This window comes from Acomys minous, assembly GCF_964271855.1.
Source record: "Acomys minous genome assembly, chromosome: 3".
Lineage (NCBI taxonomy): Eukaryota > Metazoa > Chordata > Mammalia > Rodentia > Muridae > Acomys > Acomys minous.
Genome location: NC_140485.1, coordinates 145174676 through 145191325, shown reverse-complemented (window position 1 = coordinate 145191325; position 16650 = coordinate 145174676). Strand labels below are relative to the sequence as shown.

Here is a 16650-nt window from a genome sequence, read left to right as displayed (position 1 = left end):
TTAAAAGGAATTTTTACCATCGTTTTGTTTCTTGATCTTTTTTCTTGTAATTATCCAGTTTTTTCATCCCTCTGACATTCTGCTGCTTCAGTGTCTCCTCTGTCTCCCACGTGTTGTGGATGTGTGACCACCCTTTCCACTTAATTAAATACTGTATGTCTCCTGGCTCTTTGTTCTTTTCAAATCCTGCATTTGGGTCACCATCTGCTTCAACAGCGTAAATGGTTGTAGTAGCACCAGTCGCTAGAGACAAAAGAAAAATTCCATGTACTTCTGTTACAGGGCTACTCTCTTCAAAAGTCAAAGTTTCAAGAATATGTGTACAAAGTCATTCATTAAATAAGGAAGCTATTAAAATACAAAAATAAATTATGGGAAATTCTATCACATGTACATAGAAGACACTCAAAATTTTAGAACTGAAAAATTACCCAATTCAATCCCTCTCCTGAGTTAAGTGAGATGGCTCAGCAGGCCCTGACTGCCTGAGTCCTAGTCCAGGACTCAGTGATGGCAGGGACCATAGCACATACTTACACATACACACGGCCACACACTACAGAAATGTAAATATTTTAATTAATTAAGGAAAGCAAATTTTTCAAACCACAGTGAGATATTGAACAACACCCCCATTAATAGCTTGTAGCCCATCCAGAAAACAAGGACATGCACTCGGGACTTTTTCAGAGACATGTGAGCCAAGAACGTATATTTTGACAGCAAATAAGCAAAATAGAAAAAAATTCACTTTCTTTGCTTTCAAAACTGGAAAGCATTTAAGAAATACTGCCATTTATGCTGGTAAATGTTTGAATAAGCAAAGAAAACAGTGCTCTTTTGTAACCTTACCTCCTTTCCGCCCAACTCTGCAGTCCATGAACCTCTCTATTGTCTCAAACTCCTCGTCCTCCGGCTGAGGCACGTCCTCTCCACACACTTCCAGGAGGTCATCAGAGTCCGTCTTCATTTCCTCATCTTCCTTGTAGCTCACATTGACCGTGGCTTGGCGGCGAGAGCTCCGTTTATCATTATCGTAATCTTCATCATCTTCATCTTCAGATGAGTCAATCTGTCTCTTTTTTTGTCCAAGAATTTTTTTCCCATTTTTTGATTTAGATCTGGAGAAGAGAAGGGGGGGGAAGTATTTTACAGACACACTAGCATTTAAAATTTTTTTTTTTAATTTAAGAAACTATACAAAAAACAAAACCTTCTTTTAATGGTAGTTTGTAGCATCAAACCACAAAATACCATACTCACCTACTTTGAGGTTTTCTGCTTTTGACTTTGTTTTTTGGCTCATAATCCGATTCTGTCTCATCAGAGCTACTTTTATCTCTCTCTTCTTCAGATTCCGAGTCTGAACCAGACTGAGATGGAGATCCTGACCCAGACATTTGCCAATCTTCACTGTATATAAAGCATTTTTATTTAGATATTAACAATAAGTAATTTATATTACTAATAAAATGCAATTATGACCAAAGCTAATTAAATTCTATTCCACTGAGTACAAAGGAGAGTGTTGCTTTGGGCCACACTGAGGAATATTAGATGCCAGCTGAGTCACATGACAACTGCTTTGCAAAGTTTCTCTTATAACTCCAGAGTTTTACTGATCACTTAATTAACTCTCAAATGAAAGAATATTATGTTAACAAATGGTTATAGGATTACTGTTCTAAACAACAGAAGAGATTCTCACCCCTCTCACCTTAATTTCTAAAAACCTTTCTTTTGGTGCAGGAGGAGCGGGCTCAGCATGCTGGAGGTCAGAGGTCAAGGTGACCCGGCCATGCTGTGCTGCCCTCGCCAGCTGCACCCGACTCAAGGTTGTTGCCACCTGCTGTGTCTTGTTCTGTCTGCACATGGGGTGCAGGGGAAGAGTCCCCAAGTACACATGAATGACAACTGAGCGCCTGCATGTCTGGATGAACGACCCTCCCCTGGGAGAGTCTTAAAAAGAACAAACCACTGTGTGTGGGCTGGGAAGGTGCTGGCGACGCATCCCTCTGGGTTGTAAGGTGCTGTACACCCTCTGCATTCCTGGTGCACAGAGCTCAGAGAGGACGTCAGACGCCCTGGACCTGCGATAGCAGACACTTGTGAGCCACCATGTGGTGAGTGTCGGGAACCAAGCCATTGCTCTCTGGAGGCGCAGCCGGTGTTCTTAATAACTGAGGCCTCTATCCAACCCTTAACTGGTTTTTAAGGTATAATACATGTTCTCTAGGGGGAAAAAAGCTTAATTATAGAAAAATGTGAAACGGAAACTACAGTGCGGCCAACCGAGTCAATTCAACCAATATTCAATGAAAAATGACCGTTATCGTCCCTGCACTAACCTACTAGTTTCTTTCCAATCAATAGGGACAGAAAAATATTGGGTCTGTGTGTTGATACTATGCAATTATTATATTGGGCTGTCATACTTAACTTGAGTATCCCTAATATGAAAATCTAAAGTCCTGAGAGTTTTGAAAAGTTTCCAATCTGGAATTTTGGGAGTTTGGAGTTTTGGGGTTGGGTACCAAAGAGGTATAATACATACAAATCTTCCTAAATTTGCTAAATTCTAAAACCTGAAACACTTCTGGCTGCAAGCACAGCTTGACATGCGCTACACCAATTGAGACTATGGTAAAGTTAACACAACAAACACATAAAGTCAGATTATGAGAAAAACACAGTAGAAGCAAATTACTTCACCCTGGGGTCTTTTTAAAGCACTGACACTGAAGTGGCATTATGTATTTTATTCTTCCAAATAAAAATTTTAATGTAATTTTTATACTCAATCAAGTCTACACATCAGCCTAAAGTACTCATTTTTTATTCACTTATGTCCAGGCTAATTGAGAATTTAACAGCTCAATAAACTATTTAAGGGCACTGCAGAGATGGCTCAGAGGTTAAGGGGACCGACTGCTCTTCCAAAGGTACTGAGTTCAATTCCCAGCAACCACATGGTGGCTCACAACCATCTATAATGTGATCTGGTGCCCTCTTCTGGCCTGCAGGGGCATATGCAGGCAGAGCACTGTATAGATAATAATAAATATATCAAAAATGAAAAATAAATCAACTATTTAAGTAACTAAGAAGACCTCAGACTTCGAAATACAACCGAGTTTTCACAGAAAACTAGAAAACAGGGCAGCTCAGTTATCAGTGCTTTTCTGGAATGTGTGCAGCCTTAAGCTTCACCCAGCGTCTCACACACACACACACAGTGTGCAAAGCTAGAAAACAGACCTGAAAGGCTTCGGCACAATGCAACACAACACACAAAGAAATATGCAGCGTGACACAGTGAGATGTAGTGTGAAACTAACTTGTCCAAATCCCCCTGGGTAACAAGTGTGCCCGGTGAGAGACAGGCAACACCAAAGACATAGAAACTCAATTTTCAGAAACTAAAACACATGAATCTTACTACTATAAACATACAAAGCCTGTGAAAAAAAACAATAAATCCAAATACACAGAACAAAGTAAGTATACCAAGCACTCAAGACAAATAGAAAAATAAGACAAAATATTATAATGAAAAACCAAACCAGTGGAGATGGCTCTAATGTGAGAAAGTGTTCTGACTGCATTCTGGGTCAGATTTTGGCACTTTGAGTTTGTTTGTTTGTTTGCTTGTTTTTCACTTTGAGGCTCTACGTGACTCCTACAGAGGTGAACACCATGTGTGGATGGACTGTGTGGGTAATTACCACAACAGCCAAGTCACTCAATCATCCTGCAACTTACATGCTTTTCTCTCATTATAAAAACTTGGAAAGAAGTATACATTTGGAAAGCAGTACTTTGATATCATTTAAAGTCAATCTTATATCTACAAATACACATAAAAGAACTGGCATAAAAGAGGCCTCAGCTGCTTACAGAAAGACAAATGTTATGCTAGTGGTTTAAATTAACTTCAAACACCAAGAACTGAGAAAATGTAAAACTCCCTTTGGAAAGGGAATGTACAAAGCCACCATATTTCCACAGCATCAAACATCAGCTGAGTAAGACACATACTCGTTGTGCTTCCTCTTGACCTCACGGGAGGAGTCGTCCGAGTCGTCACTGCTGGAGGAATCCTACAGAGAAACACGGCAGGTCAGTCGCTCACCATCTAAGTCTCACGGGACCAGCTAAGTGTCACTCGCTGTGACATTAATGTTCATTTTCCAACAATACTTTTTTTGTTCCGTGCTGCTTTATTAGCTTAAAGTAATTAAAAGCATCCTTGTTATAAATTAAAACAGTAAATTTGACTGAGTATGACAACATCAGCATTTTTAAAGTCTTCAGCCCTAGCACCCTAAAGATCATTAATTACTGTTGCAGATTACAGCTTCAAGAAAATTTAGACGTGACGTTTTTCTCTTAAACGCGTCTGTAGAAACATATCCAGGAATTCTTGTCAGCACACAAAAATACTGTCTATTCCTTTAAAGTCTATTCTCTTAATAGAGTATTTCAATAAAAGAAACATGGTGTATAGACACAATAAAACACTATTCCACCACATAAAATAAGAAAACTCTGTCGTTGGCAGCCAACACAAATGGAAGAGTGTGTTCACCTACGTGAAGTAAGTCAGGCACACAGACAGAGACAGCACGCGTGGTCACATGTTGACTTCAGGAGGGCTGCTGGGTACAGGGTGCAGCTGGATGAGCCGAACCCGGTTAGGAATGGCTACAGCTTATGACAACTGGTTATTCTGACATATCAAGGTATCATAGGTTGGTCTCAAGTCTATCTGGCCAGTGTAAGCTCTAATTCACCATCTTCGGCCTCTGGAGAGCTGGTACAGCAGGCGGGCACCACCATAGCTAGCTACTTTATTCCTTTTTGGCTATGATGAGCAAATAAATGTACATAAAGGTTCTATTATTTTTTTATTAACCTCTAAAAGTAGGAATACTGGTGTATATGCGTATGCGTGTGCGTGTGCGTGTGCCTGTGCCTGTGCGTGTGCGTGTGCGTGTGCGTGTGCGTGTGCGTGTGCGTGTGCGTGTGTGTGTGTGTGTTTCTGCATACCAAGATTCCTGATACCGCATGTAATGATAGCACGTCTCACCTCTTCGGACCCGCTGTTGGATGAAGCCGGATGCTGCTGCTGGGGCTGCTTCTTAAGCATCGCAGAAATACTGGGGTTCGATTTCCAAAACTGTACAAAAACAAACCAGGAAGAAATGAAATGTGGCAAAAACTGTAGTTTCAACATTTATATCCCTCCAAGTAACTTATTTTCTTCACTTATCTTATAAATGCAGTGTCCCTGCAATACAACAGAATCCACCATGCTCTTGGCACTATGTGGTGTGCTCACCTATTTTCTCAGGTGTTAGGTGAAGATAAAGCCAGAGTCAAATAGGAACATGTCACTCTGCAAACAGTTTTTGCTCATGGAACTTGACTTTTTTTTGAGGGTGTGGGAGGCTCCATAAACAAGGCTGCACATGACTTGTGTTCTGGCTCAAGCACCTCAGCTGCAGGGACTGGCACTGAGTAATGCAGCATACACTGCCATGAAGTATGGATGGGCTTTAGTGACGGACACAATGCTGTCAAGTCCGCCTGATGCTGGCAATAAAGAACCCTCGCAGACCTCAACAGCGGGTCCTGAGAGCCTAACAGGATGACCACAAGCACCTTTACTTTTATCTAAGAAATTTCTATCACCTGGTGTTTGTGGTGCTACGGACGAAATCCAGAGTCTCGCGCATGCCCAGTTCTAAGAGCCAACTTCTGTCTTAAAGAGACAAACAGACTTTATTTCTGTATACAGGTATTTATAGCCATTTGCTTCTTCTTTAAGGCAGCTAGTTTTATGGCTACAGCTTCTGAATCAGGAAAAATAAGTCTTTCTTTCTCCTAAAAACTCTTAATACAAGTAATGTGAACTGCTTAAGTTTTTCCAAAGTAATTTAAAAAACAAATAAATCCCACGTTGCACTGGATTACCTCAGCTCCATCAACTTTTGGTGGTTTTGATTGAACTTTGTTCTCTCCGGATGTGTCTGACTCAGACTCCGACTGACTTCCTGAGTCAGAGCCAGAGTCAGAGTCGCTACTCCCAGTCTGGCTGCTGCTTCCATCGCTGCTGCTGCCAGAACTGGAGCCGGAATCGTCTTCTGACTGACTACAATTTGAAAATAAAAAACTTGAGGCAAAATTCAACAGGATTTAATTTATCAGGAGAAACTGGAGTTAAATATTTCAATGATCTGTGGCCAAATACAAAGGGGAATGTTCATTTATAGGAATGGACATACATACTTTTTGTTTTGTTTATTTGTTTGTGTTTGAGACAGGGCTTCTCTGTGTGGTCCTGCATGGAAGCCACTCTGTAGGACCAGGCTGACAGGGAACTCAGAGATCCGCCTGCTGCTGCCTCCCAAGTCCTGCGACTGGAGGTGTGCGCCGCCCCCACCCAGTAGACACACATATTATAGTCTCCCCCAGAGATAACGTGCAAGGCCTACCAAGTGTGGGACCCTGGGCTAGAAACTGGGAAGACACAATGTTTAAGTGATTCAAAAGCCCTTTAAGAGGCTAGCTCTAACAGTTTAAGCTAGGAGCTGTGTGAAGAAATTAACATGTTAGGAAGTCCTCCTACAGTGAGTAGAAAATAAGCCAATTTCTGGTTTCTCCTTGTTTTCAAGATTATTATTATTTATATATTTCAAGATTATAGTGTGCAGTGTGCAAGCCAGCAATGCCAGCACTTGGAGGACCAAGGCAAAAGGCTTAGCTCCTACTTTCTGTAATTTTCAAAAGCACCACCAGGTGGCAAAATTTACTGACAGGTTACACTACAAGCTAGTAACCCCACCCCCACCCCCAACCCCCCACCCCAAGACAGGTTCTCTCTAGCCTTGGCTGTTCTGGACTCACTTTGTAGACCAGGCTGGCCTCGAACTCACAGTGATCCGCCCGCCTCTGCTTCCCCAGTGCTGGGATTAAAGGCGTGCGCCACCACGCCCGGTTTAGTAAGCTAGTCTTTCTCCAGAAAGAGGATGAATAGATTTGTAAAATAGAGTAATAAAGTTTCCAGAAAGGGCCTTTATTCTAAAATTTAAATACATGTTAAAATTAACAGATATATGTTTTGAAAATGTAGAATTTTGTCTCATATCAACACAAAGCAAAACTTTGCCTCTAGTGAGATTGATTCATGGTGTCAACACTGTTTCTACCAATATTGCTCTTTTTTCTCCCCATTCCCACCCTTCCTACCATTATCTCCTTCCCCTAAATATACAGTTCTGAGCCTCCCAGATATTATAAGTGTCTTTTAATAAAAAGGGAAAGTACCTATTTTAAGTGAACCCCTTGAGACAAACTGTAGCAATGCCATTGGCGAAGACATTGTCTTCCAGACCATTTTATTTCTCTATTAACTCAGCAGGTAAAAAAAAATCATTAATTCAATAAACTTTACTGAGAGCCACTCAGATATCAGGCCTGAGGAGAGTGAAATGACATAAAATCTTTACCATCAAAACAACTTCCACCCTGAGGTAGGGTGGGGCTGACAAGCAGCTTCCTGTGCTGTGTTTATACCAGCCGATCTCGATACGACCAGGTTTGGTAAGGTAATCAGGAGCACGGCAGAAAGTACTGTCAAATTTATTCTTTACATGAAAAAACTTAAGAAGGTGGAAGGTCTTGGATCGTTACTTTTGAGGGTGCTTGTTTTCACTAAAGCACCTCGCATAAACTTGCTTGCCAAGCATGCACAAGCCCTGAGTTCCATCCCAGTCACAGAGCTGGGAGTGGTGAAGCGAGCCAGTCAACACTCAGGGGTGAAGGAGGCGAAGGGGCAGCAGCTCAGTGTCCTCCTTGGTGACAACCTGAGACCTGAGGCAGTCTCCAAGAGGAAAGAGTGCCTGCTGCCGGTGACGGCCGCCGAGGCTCAGCCGCAGAGCCTGCTCCTGCTAGGTTGACAGTGTTTAGTATTACACAGTGTTTAACTTTGGTGTTTAAGTCCAAAGTACTTTACTGAGTCGTTCTTTAGTGGGATAAAGAATATGCCACGATGGAGAAGAAGGAAAAGTTTTAGCAGAAGTGAACTCTAGTGTCTGAGCGCATAGTAGTCCATAGTAACAATAACACACTTATGTTTCCAACGATTCAACATTGTGATGAATATTTCATGGTATAAATGTTTACCCAAATTTTTTGTTTGTTTTTCTTTTTTTGTTTGTTTGTTTTGCAAGACAGGGCTTTTCTGTGTGGCCTTGGCTGTCCTGGACTCACTTTGTAGACCAGGCTGGCCTGGAGCTCACAGAGATCCACCTGCCTCTGCCTCCCAAGTGCTAGGATTAAAGGTGTGCGCCACCACGGCCGGCTCCAACTTTCTTTCTGATAGGGCAAAAAGTACTGTATTGGGCTCACTTTATGTACTTCCTGCATCAAGCTACAAACAGTTATTTCATCAAAAATTAAGTAGAACGCAAGCATGAGGTAAACCTATCACTCTGAACTTGTCCTTCTGTGTGTTTAGCAGAATGAACTACAATGCACATATTTTTAGAGAAACACATTAATTTATGCTAGCACTTTTAATTCACAATTACAGGGTTCTTAGCGCCTCCAGTTTTATGTTTGCATCATTTTGGTTTAGTTTCTCAGTGCCAAATGACACTAATAATTTACTTGTTTTACCTTAGGGGCAAATATATACACATGCACATATACACATATGCACATGCACATATACACATGCACATATACATATATACACATGCACACATACACATGCACACATACACATATACACATGCACACATACACACATACCCATGCACACATACACATATACACATGCACACATACATATATACACATGCACACATACACATATACACATGCACACATACACATATACACATGCACACATACACATATACACATGCACACATACACATATACACATGCACACATACACATATACACATGCACACATACACATATACACATGCACACATACACATATACACATGCACACATACACATATACACATATACACATGCACATATACAAATCAGCTATCATTAGTTTCTATCTTCAAAATTGATCATCCCTATATTTAAAATATGCCCGTAAAGTAAACTAATTTCTGTGTGACAACAACTTCATATAATCAGAATCATTTCTTTATTTTTAAAGACTTATTTTAATTGTTTTTATTTCATATTGCATTATTACTAACTTAGGTCTAATAGTTCAGAAATACAAAGTTATATCAGTTAATATTAAAATTTTAAAGTTTTCTAATTGCCATGCACCCAGACCTTGCCTCCCAAATACTATGGCACACTTAAATGACAACTCTAAGGAATAGAAGATTCTAGTGTGGTGACACACCAAGTAATAACTAAGCCTAACAATCCTGATGTGCTAAATTTAAACGAGGGGAGAAAGGCACAGAGAAAGGAAAGGACAGGAGAGCTGGTGTGGGCAGGCTCACATTGGTCTAATCTGAATTAAGTGTCAAAACAGCAGCACAGAAAGGTCACTGCCAGTGAATAAAATATAGGAGTTCCTAATGATGAGAGATTCAAGCACAGCAGGAAGGCTGGACATGGCCAGAGTGGTAGTTTTAGAAAAACCATTTTACAGTCACCACAGAAAGCACTAGCACAGACGAGAGCCATCAGTGGCTGCGAAGTATAGAAGGGTTTGATAAGTAAAGTATTTTCATTGCTTTAGACTTGTGTTTTTGGGGGCAGAGGAGTTTGGTGGCTGTTTTGGTTGTTTATTTGTGACAGGGTTACTCTGAGTAACAGTCCCAGCTGTCCTTGAACTCAATTTGTAAACCAGGTTGGCCTTAAACTCAGAGGTCTATGCCTATGCCTCCCAAGTGCTGGAATTAAAGGCGTGCGCCACCACCGCCCAGCAGCTCTACTTGAACAAAAGTGATCTACCTGTCTGCTCAGCCTCTGCTTCCCAAATGCTCACAATAAAATATGTACTAACGCAGACGGCAGTGGTGGTGCACACCGCTAACCCCAGCACTTGGAAGTCAGGGGAAGGTGATCTCTGTGAGTTTGAGGCCAGACTGGTCTACAGAGCAGACAAGTTCCAGGACAGCCAGGGCTACAAAAAACAAAAATAAAAATAAAACAAAATGTACTACCATTATCTGGCAATATTTATGTAACTTTAAAGCATCTCTCCACACGGGCTGGCCTGGCAGCCAGTGGTTAAGAGCACACTCACACGTTCCAGAGGACCTGAGCAGTTCCCACCACAGCCGGCATCCATCCCGACTCTGGCTCCAAGGGATCCAATGACCTATTCTGGCCTGTGGGGGCATCTGAAACTTGTGTGTAATAAAAAGTAACAATAGCAATGAGACAGCCAGTCTCACAAGGACAGGCATCATACATTTTTTCCCTCATATGTATAATCTTACTAGGGAAAATATGGCATGATAGTAAAAAGGGAACAGTAGAGCTACAAGGAGAAAAGGACTGGGTAGCTAAGGAGGGCAAGGAAAGCAGCAAGCGCACGTGCACACATGTCTTAGTCAGTGCTTCTCAGCTTGTGGATCGTGACCCCCATGGGGCTCAAAGGGCCCTCCCAGGATTACTAAGACCACTGCGGGTCACCACAACAGGGGGAGCGTACTGAACGGCTGCAGCACTAAGCTTGAGAACACTGGTCTAAATCAAGCCTTACTTTTACAGTAAGTACAAGCTACAATAATAATTGTCTGTTTCAAGGCAGCAGCCCTAACAGGAGCAGGTGAGTATGAGCTTCTCCTAAGACAGATCATTTGAAGGATGCAGAACTGGGATTTAATTATAAATACATATCAGACAAACACAAACTGAAATAGATACCGTATAAAATGACTGGTGTATAGTCCTCAAAGACAACTTAGTAGAAGACAGAGCTGTTCCAGATTAAAAGAGCTAAAAGAGAAACAACACCCAATTGTAGTAAGTTCCCTTAGTGTGGGTATCAATGAAAGCCTGTGATGGCCAATCAAAATGAAAAGAAAACGGGAATTTCCTTAGAAAGGGTATACACTAAGATAAATATACACTAAGATAAATGTGTAGATACACTAAGATAAATGTGTAGCTACACTAAGATAAATGCGTAAGAGGCACCAATTTTAGCAACGTATTTTCAAATTATCCAGACAGACAGACCACAGCACAAAGTCCCTGGAGCTAAGCATAAAGAAGAGCACAGCAGAAATGAGACTGCGCAGTGGCAAACTAGAAGATGGTTCCTGTTTGGGTCTCTTCCTTCCAAGTCTGTAGGGGAAGCCACTCTACAAACTAGGACAGAGGTTTATCCACAAATAAAAATATTCCATAACTCAGCTCTACCACCCCTAGGCTCCACTCCTCAGAAATATCTGTAGGCTCACATTGTTGCTGTGCTGCATTCACAATAGCAAGGAATGAAAGTGCCCTAGATTTAATCAGCTCACAGAATGATATCTGCAGGAAAATGGATAAAACTGGAAATTATATTGTGAAGTAACAGACTCAAAAAGACAAATGCCACATCTTTTTAATTTTTATATGTGCAAATGTATGTGAGTGGGTACAGATTGTGAACCCAGAAAGGGGCTATAAGGAAAGGGAGAGTAGGTCTTCAGACACGGGGAAGGAGTGAGAGTGCATGTGACATGAAAACACAGTGGGGATTATAGGGGTGAGGCGGAGGCGAGGTGTAGTCAACAATTATGAAAATGTGATAATGATAAGATTTGTGTAAAAAGTAGTATGATTTTTTTTTTTTTAGAAATAAAGGCCAAAGTAAATCTTAAATGAATAAATAATTTTTAAAGTATGTAGCCAAAGCAAAAAAGAGAAATATGCTCATCTGTAGTAACTTAGGAACCAGCTCTCTTGTGGCATTCCCTAAGGTGTTCAATGGCCAGTGAGCTCAACCTGAGAGCTTTGCAGGATAGGAGCATCCTGATAATAAAAGCACTACAATCATTTTAATTTCTCAAAGAATTCTGTGCATCTATACTCCATTCATAACTAAAATGTTATGAATCTGTATCTATAAACTACCTGTCGGAAATGTTTTTCAAATTCTAACCTGCATCGCGATGGCCACTGTACCCAGTTCTAAACCGTGGGTGCCTGGGATCCCTCTTATGCCTTCTAAGCGCCTGTCAAAGATTGGCACGGTTAGAGCCACAGCTTCTTCTTGAAGTTAGTAAAGGCTCATGTTTACGGCCCAGTTCACCAGCCTAAACTTTGAACTCTGTGGCTCCCTACCCACTTAATCTAAAACCATTCTCTCTCTGCTTTGCAATTTAAACATTGTCTTCCTTTAGCCCTGAATCCACATGCTCCGATGCAGCCGTGGTGCGAGCGTTTACCCTCCCTGCAAGACACCGAGCAACACTACCCTACGGCCCAGAGTTCTTCCTCCACTCAGTCGCCTTTTCAACTTGTGCTTTTCCACTCAGCAATCCACACACAGCCAGAGTACGCCAACACACCAGTACAGTGTTGCCTTAGCAAATACATTTCTATTTTCTAGCATGCTACCTGCTAGAAGATTCAAGACGCTTTGAGAATTAATACACTGCTAAACCCACATCCTCTTTCCTTCCATTCTAACATCTGCGAACAGTCTTTCTCTTCTCCAGTTTTCTTTGTCTCTACATTACTTTGTCTTATTCTTCCTCAAAGTCATTTAATTAAAACTGTAACTTTTTTGGAATAATGGAAAATCCTGCCACCCTGAGTCCATCTCCCACATGCTCACACTGTCTACAGGTGACGCTGCTCCTGTGGGTGACACGGACACTCTTCTGCCTCAGGAACCAACTCTCCAAACATCTAACACCAGGAAAGCATCTGCTGTTCTCTGTTGGCCTGAGGGTCTTTTGTCACACTTCTCTTCCAGTAAGGAAATTTAAGACATGACACCCTACAGCTTAAAAATATTCTCACTTGTTTTATTTTCCCTGAAGGCCCACATAAGAAATTCTCACAGACCCTTTCACAGGAGACAATCCTTCCTGTTTCTTTCTGTTTTTTTAAGACAGGGTTTCTCTGTGTAGTCTTGCCGTCCTGATTCACTTTGTAGACAGGCTGGCCTCGAACTCATGGCGATCCACTTGCCTCTGCCTCCTGTGTCCTGGGATAAAAGGTGTGTGCCACCATACCTGGCTCCTTCCTGTTTCTTTAAGAAGAAAATTACTTTCTTCAATTCTTGCTTCAGCCAAATTTGAGTTCTAAACCCAATCCCAATCTTTGCTAAGGTTCCGTGGCCTTCAAATGTCCTACGGGCTGCAGGTTAGCTCGGGGCAGTCTTCCCTCTGCTCTGGCTTTGCACTCCCCTGTTCTGTGGCACATCTACGTTCACCTATACAACTTTTTTTTTAGCCTATTTTATTTTCACATATTTAAGAGAAGGGAGCACAGCCCACCTTAGTTCACTACACGACAGAGATAACCCGCCTTTCTATGTCCTTTCCATTCAAAGCAGTCCTTTGAAATTAAAAACATGCGCATCATTGTTAAGGGCACTGACTGTTCTTCTAAAGGTCCTGAGTTCAATTCCCAGCAACCACATGGTGGCTCATAACCATGTATAATGTGATCTGCTGTCCTCTTCTGGTGTGCAGGGACACATGAGGCATAATACTGTATAAATAATAAATAAATAGAGAGACACTGAGAAACAAACACAATTTTTTAAAAAATGAATGACTTCTAAGAAAAATGGTAGCAACAACAGCTATTAGATTCCTAACCAACAGAAAAAATAATCATAAGAAACTTTGGAATAGATCTAAGATGAAAAAAAACAAAAACAAAAACAAAAAAAACCAAAAAACCAAACACAAAAAAGATTAGAGTGGGTGAGAGGGGCAAAGAAGAATGAAAAGAGCAAAAGCAGCAGCAGCAAAGAAAAATGACCACTTACACATACGTGAGCACTGAACTAGACCACCTGTGTCACAGCCTTAATTCAGTGGTATTTTATTTTAATTTAAAATAACCAGTATGTTAGCCAGGTGTGGCAGCACACGCCTGTGATCCCAGCACTCAGGGAGGCAGAGGCAGGAAGATCTCTGTGAGTTTTCAGTTACCCTGGTCTACAAAGCGAGTCCAAGACAGCCAAGGCTATACATAGAAACCCTGTCTCAAAAAAAAAAAAGAAAGAAAAGAAACTGCTTATAATCTATAGAAACAACTGTACTAATTTTCTCTCTTGCTTCCAGCCTTGTAGTACTACTTAAATCTCAAAGTCATGAAAAAAAAAAAAAAAAGGAAGAGGCGGGCTAAGGAAGGAAGGGGAGGAGGGAGAGGGCTAAGGACCGGGCTCCCCTGTGTCTTCAGCTGGCCGTGAGATGGGCAGAAAGAAGCGATGTGTAGTTCCTGCATCTTCTCCTCTCTTCCCCACACTTCCTGCTGGAAGGGAAGGACCAGCACTGGATAATTAGAGTGCTTATGTTACGGACAATGAACTGTCCCACTAGCCAGGTCAAGGGTGAGAACACGTACCCCTGCTGTGGGAACACAAATCATCAGAGTAGCACGCACCCACCTGACAGTGAAAAGATTTGCATTTGGGACCCTGCGCTGGGGAGGGGGTCTCTATGTCTCTAATACACTTGGCTGTTTATTCAATGCACAAACCTTTTTAAAGGATGCTAGGTTTCTGTACAATTAATAATTTGATTTCACCTGCTTTCCACTTTAACAATTACTGAGCAGGAACAAAAACCTTGTGTAGTCTAACAAAACAGCTAAAATGCCTGAGGGGTAAACTAGAGGGGGCGGGGAGGGGGCAGGGAGGGGGCAAAAGCAGGGGAAGCAGAATGGAAAGTGAGATACGAGGTCTTTGGGAGGCCAGAGATAGCAGGTCTCAGTGAATCTGAGGTCGTCCTGTCCACACAGCAAGTTCCAAGACAGCCAAGGGGGCTATGGAGAGAGGCAGTCTCAGAGGAAACAGAAGTCCAGCACAGGCGCCTAACGCTATGCTTGTCCCTGTCTGAAAACGCTTCCTCTTCACAGAAGAACTGGTAGAACTGAAACTCCACAAGCGCATCACCTCTTTTCTGCAGCCATTCCCACTGCCCTAGATGCAAGTCACTGCTCCAGTCCAGGCATCCACAGTACTTTGCATGAGTTAGTCATAACACCATTACAACATTAAAATAATGTTCAGACAAATAAATGCAGCCTAAGTAGATGCTGGGTTCATTAACTCGGGACCCTTATGGCAGAGGGAGGTAACAAATTATTCCAAAGCACAAAAAAAAAACCCCAAAAACAACAACAACAACAAAAAAAAAACCCTTGTGAGCAACAGGATTTCAGTGTGACTCTAAAACCCAGGTCATGCCATTTCTGTTAGGGTCTAACCATCAAAGAAAAACTTTTTTTTTTAATCATTCAAAACTACCAAAGACAAAATAAATTACAGTATGATTCTGTCCACCTGAAGCCCCAAACTGAAGAAACAAAAATAAAGCTGCAGAAATGGATGCCATAAAGGGTACTTTTTAGCATGACTAAGTTGAAAGATAACTGGGTTAGTCATGCTGAGCTTGAGACTGGGGCACTGGGGTTCTCAACCTTCCCAGTGCTGCGACCCTTTAATACAGCTCCTGGGGTTGTGGCACCCCACACCATAAAATTATTTTCATTGCAGCTTCATACCTGTAATTTTGCTACTGTTATGAATCGTAATGTAAATATCTGTGTTTTCCAATGGTCTTCAGCGACCCCTGTAAAAGGGTTGTTCAGCCACAGAAGAGTCAAGACCCAGGCTGAGAGCCACTGCTTTGGACTATCAAGGGGTGAAAAATAAGGAATATATACACATATGATTAAGTTACTGATAACCATTTCATAAAATACATATGAAATCACAGTATCAGTAGGATAAATGGTTAATTCTATCATTTATAAGTAGGTAGCTTCTTCCCCCTCACCAGTGAGAATGACTGCACTGCACTGACTGACTTAAAAGTCATCAGGCAGGAAGGCAGAGTAGAGGCAGACTGCAGAGCACGCTGCGCTGCAGCAGGTGAGGGGTGGTGCAGGCAGAGACACTGCAACGGTGGCTCACGCGACTGTTGTCATTACCTCAGTAGATGCCCCAATTACCCATGGGAGTTGAGTCAACAAAACTGTCATGTTTTAAAAACATTAACATGCTGTAAATTCCTCTAATGCTGCCACAAGAGGCAACGTTCCCACCAGGTGTCCCGGCGCTCATCCTAAAGCCAGCAGCCAAGAGGCAGAGGAGGGTCTCTAATGAGTTCCAGGCCAGCCAAGGTGACATGGTCAGATCCTGTCTCAAAAGACAACCAAACCAACCAAGCAAAACAAAAACAATTCTCTATACTGTATAGTTTTAAACAAAATTGTTTACAGTTTGGTATGTCGTCAGGATGCATATGCCCATGAGAGAAGGCCAAACATAAGCATAAATTACATCTACCGAGAGTCACTTACACTTCAGTGCAGTACACAACTAAATGACTGCACATCTGGTTAATCCTCTGGTATCAAGTACATGCTCAGGCTAGGATTAAAAGCTATTTACAGTGCCAACACTCATTTATACAGCTGGTTATTTAATAAACATTTGAGGTTTCCTCTTTTTTGTTGTTGCTTTTATTTTTT

General features: G+C 41.7%; 1 protein-coding gene and 1 long non-coding RNA gene across 3 annotated transcripts in view; both read right to left on the bottom strand.

Annotated features, from left to right (window-relative positions):
• The window catches only part of CHD1 (chromodomain helicase DNA binding protein 1), a 99258-nt gene that overhangs the window by 42604 nt on the left and 40004 nt on the right, over positions 1-16650 (bottom strand). Inside the window, exons 3-8 of one of the 2 annotated variants that reach the window (XM_084777807.1) lie at positions 5977-6175; positions 5090-5179; positions 4039-4100; positions 1264-1413; positions 853-1121; positions 18-243 (exon numbers count right to left, since the gene is read on the bottom strand). In XM_084777807.1, the coding sequence (XP_084633933.1) occupies positions 18-243; positions 853-1121; positions 1264-1413; positions 4039-4100; positions 5090-5179; positions 5977-6175 (996 nt within the window). The remainder of the gene's footprint in view (positions 1-17; positions 244-852; positions 1122-1263; positions 1414-4038; positions 4101-5089; positions 5180-5976; positions 6176-16650) is intronic. The other variant, XM_084777808.1, reaches the window with a different exon arrangement.
• On the bottom strand, positions 2745-4032 carry LOC311595257. Its single transcript, XR_014778380.1, has 2 exons — positions 3102-4032; positions 2745-2895 (listed from the first exon to the last, which is right to left on the bottom strand). It is a non-coding gene; the product is annotated as an uncharacterized lncRNA (long non-coding RNA).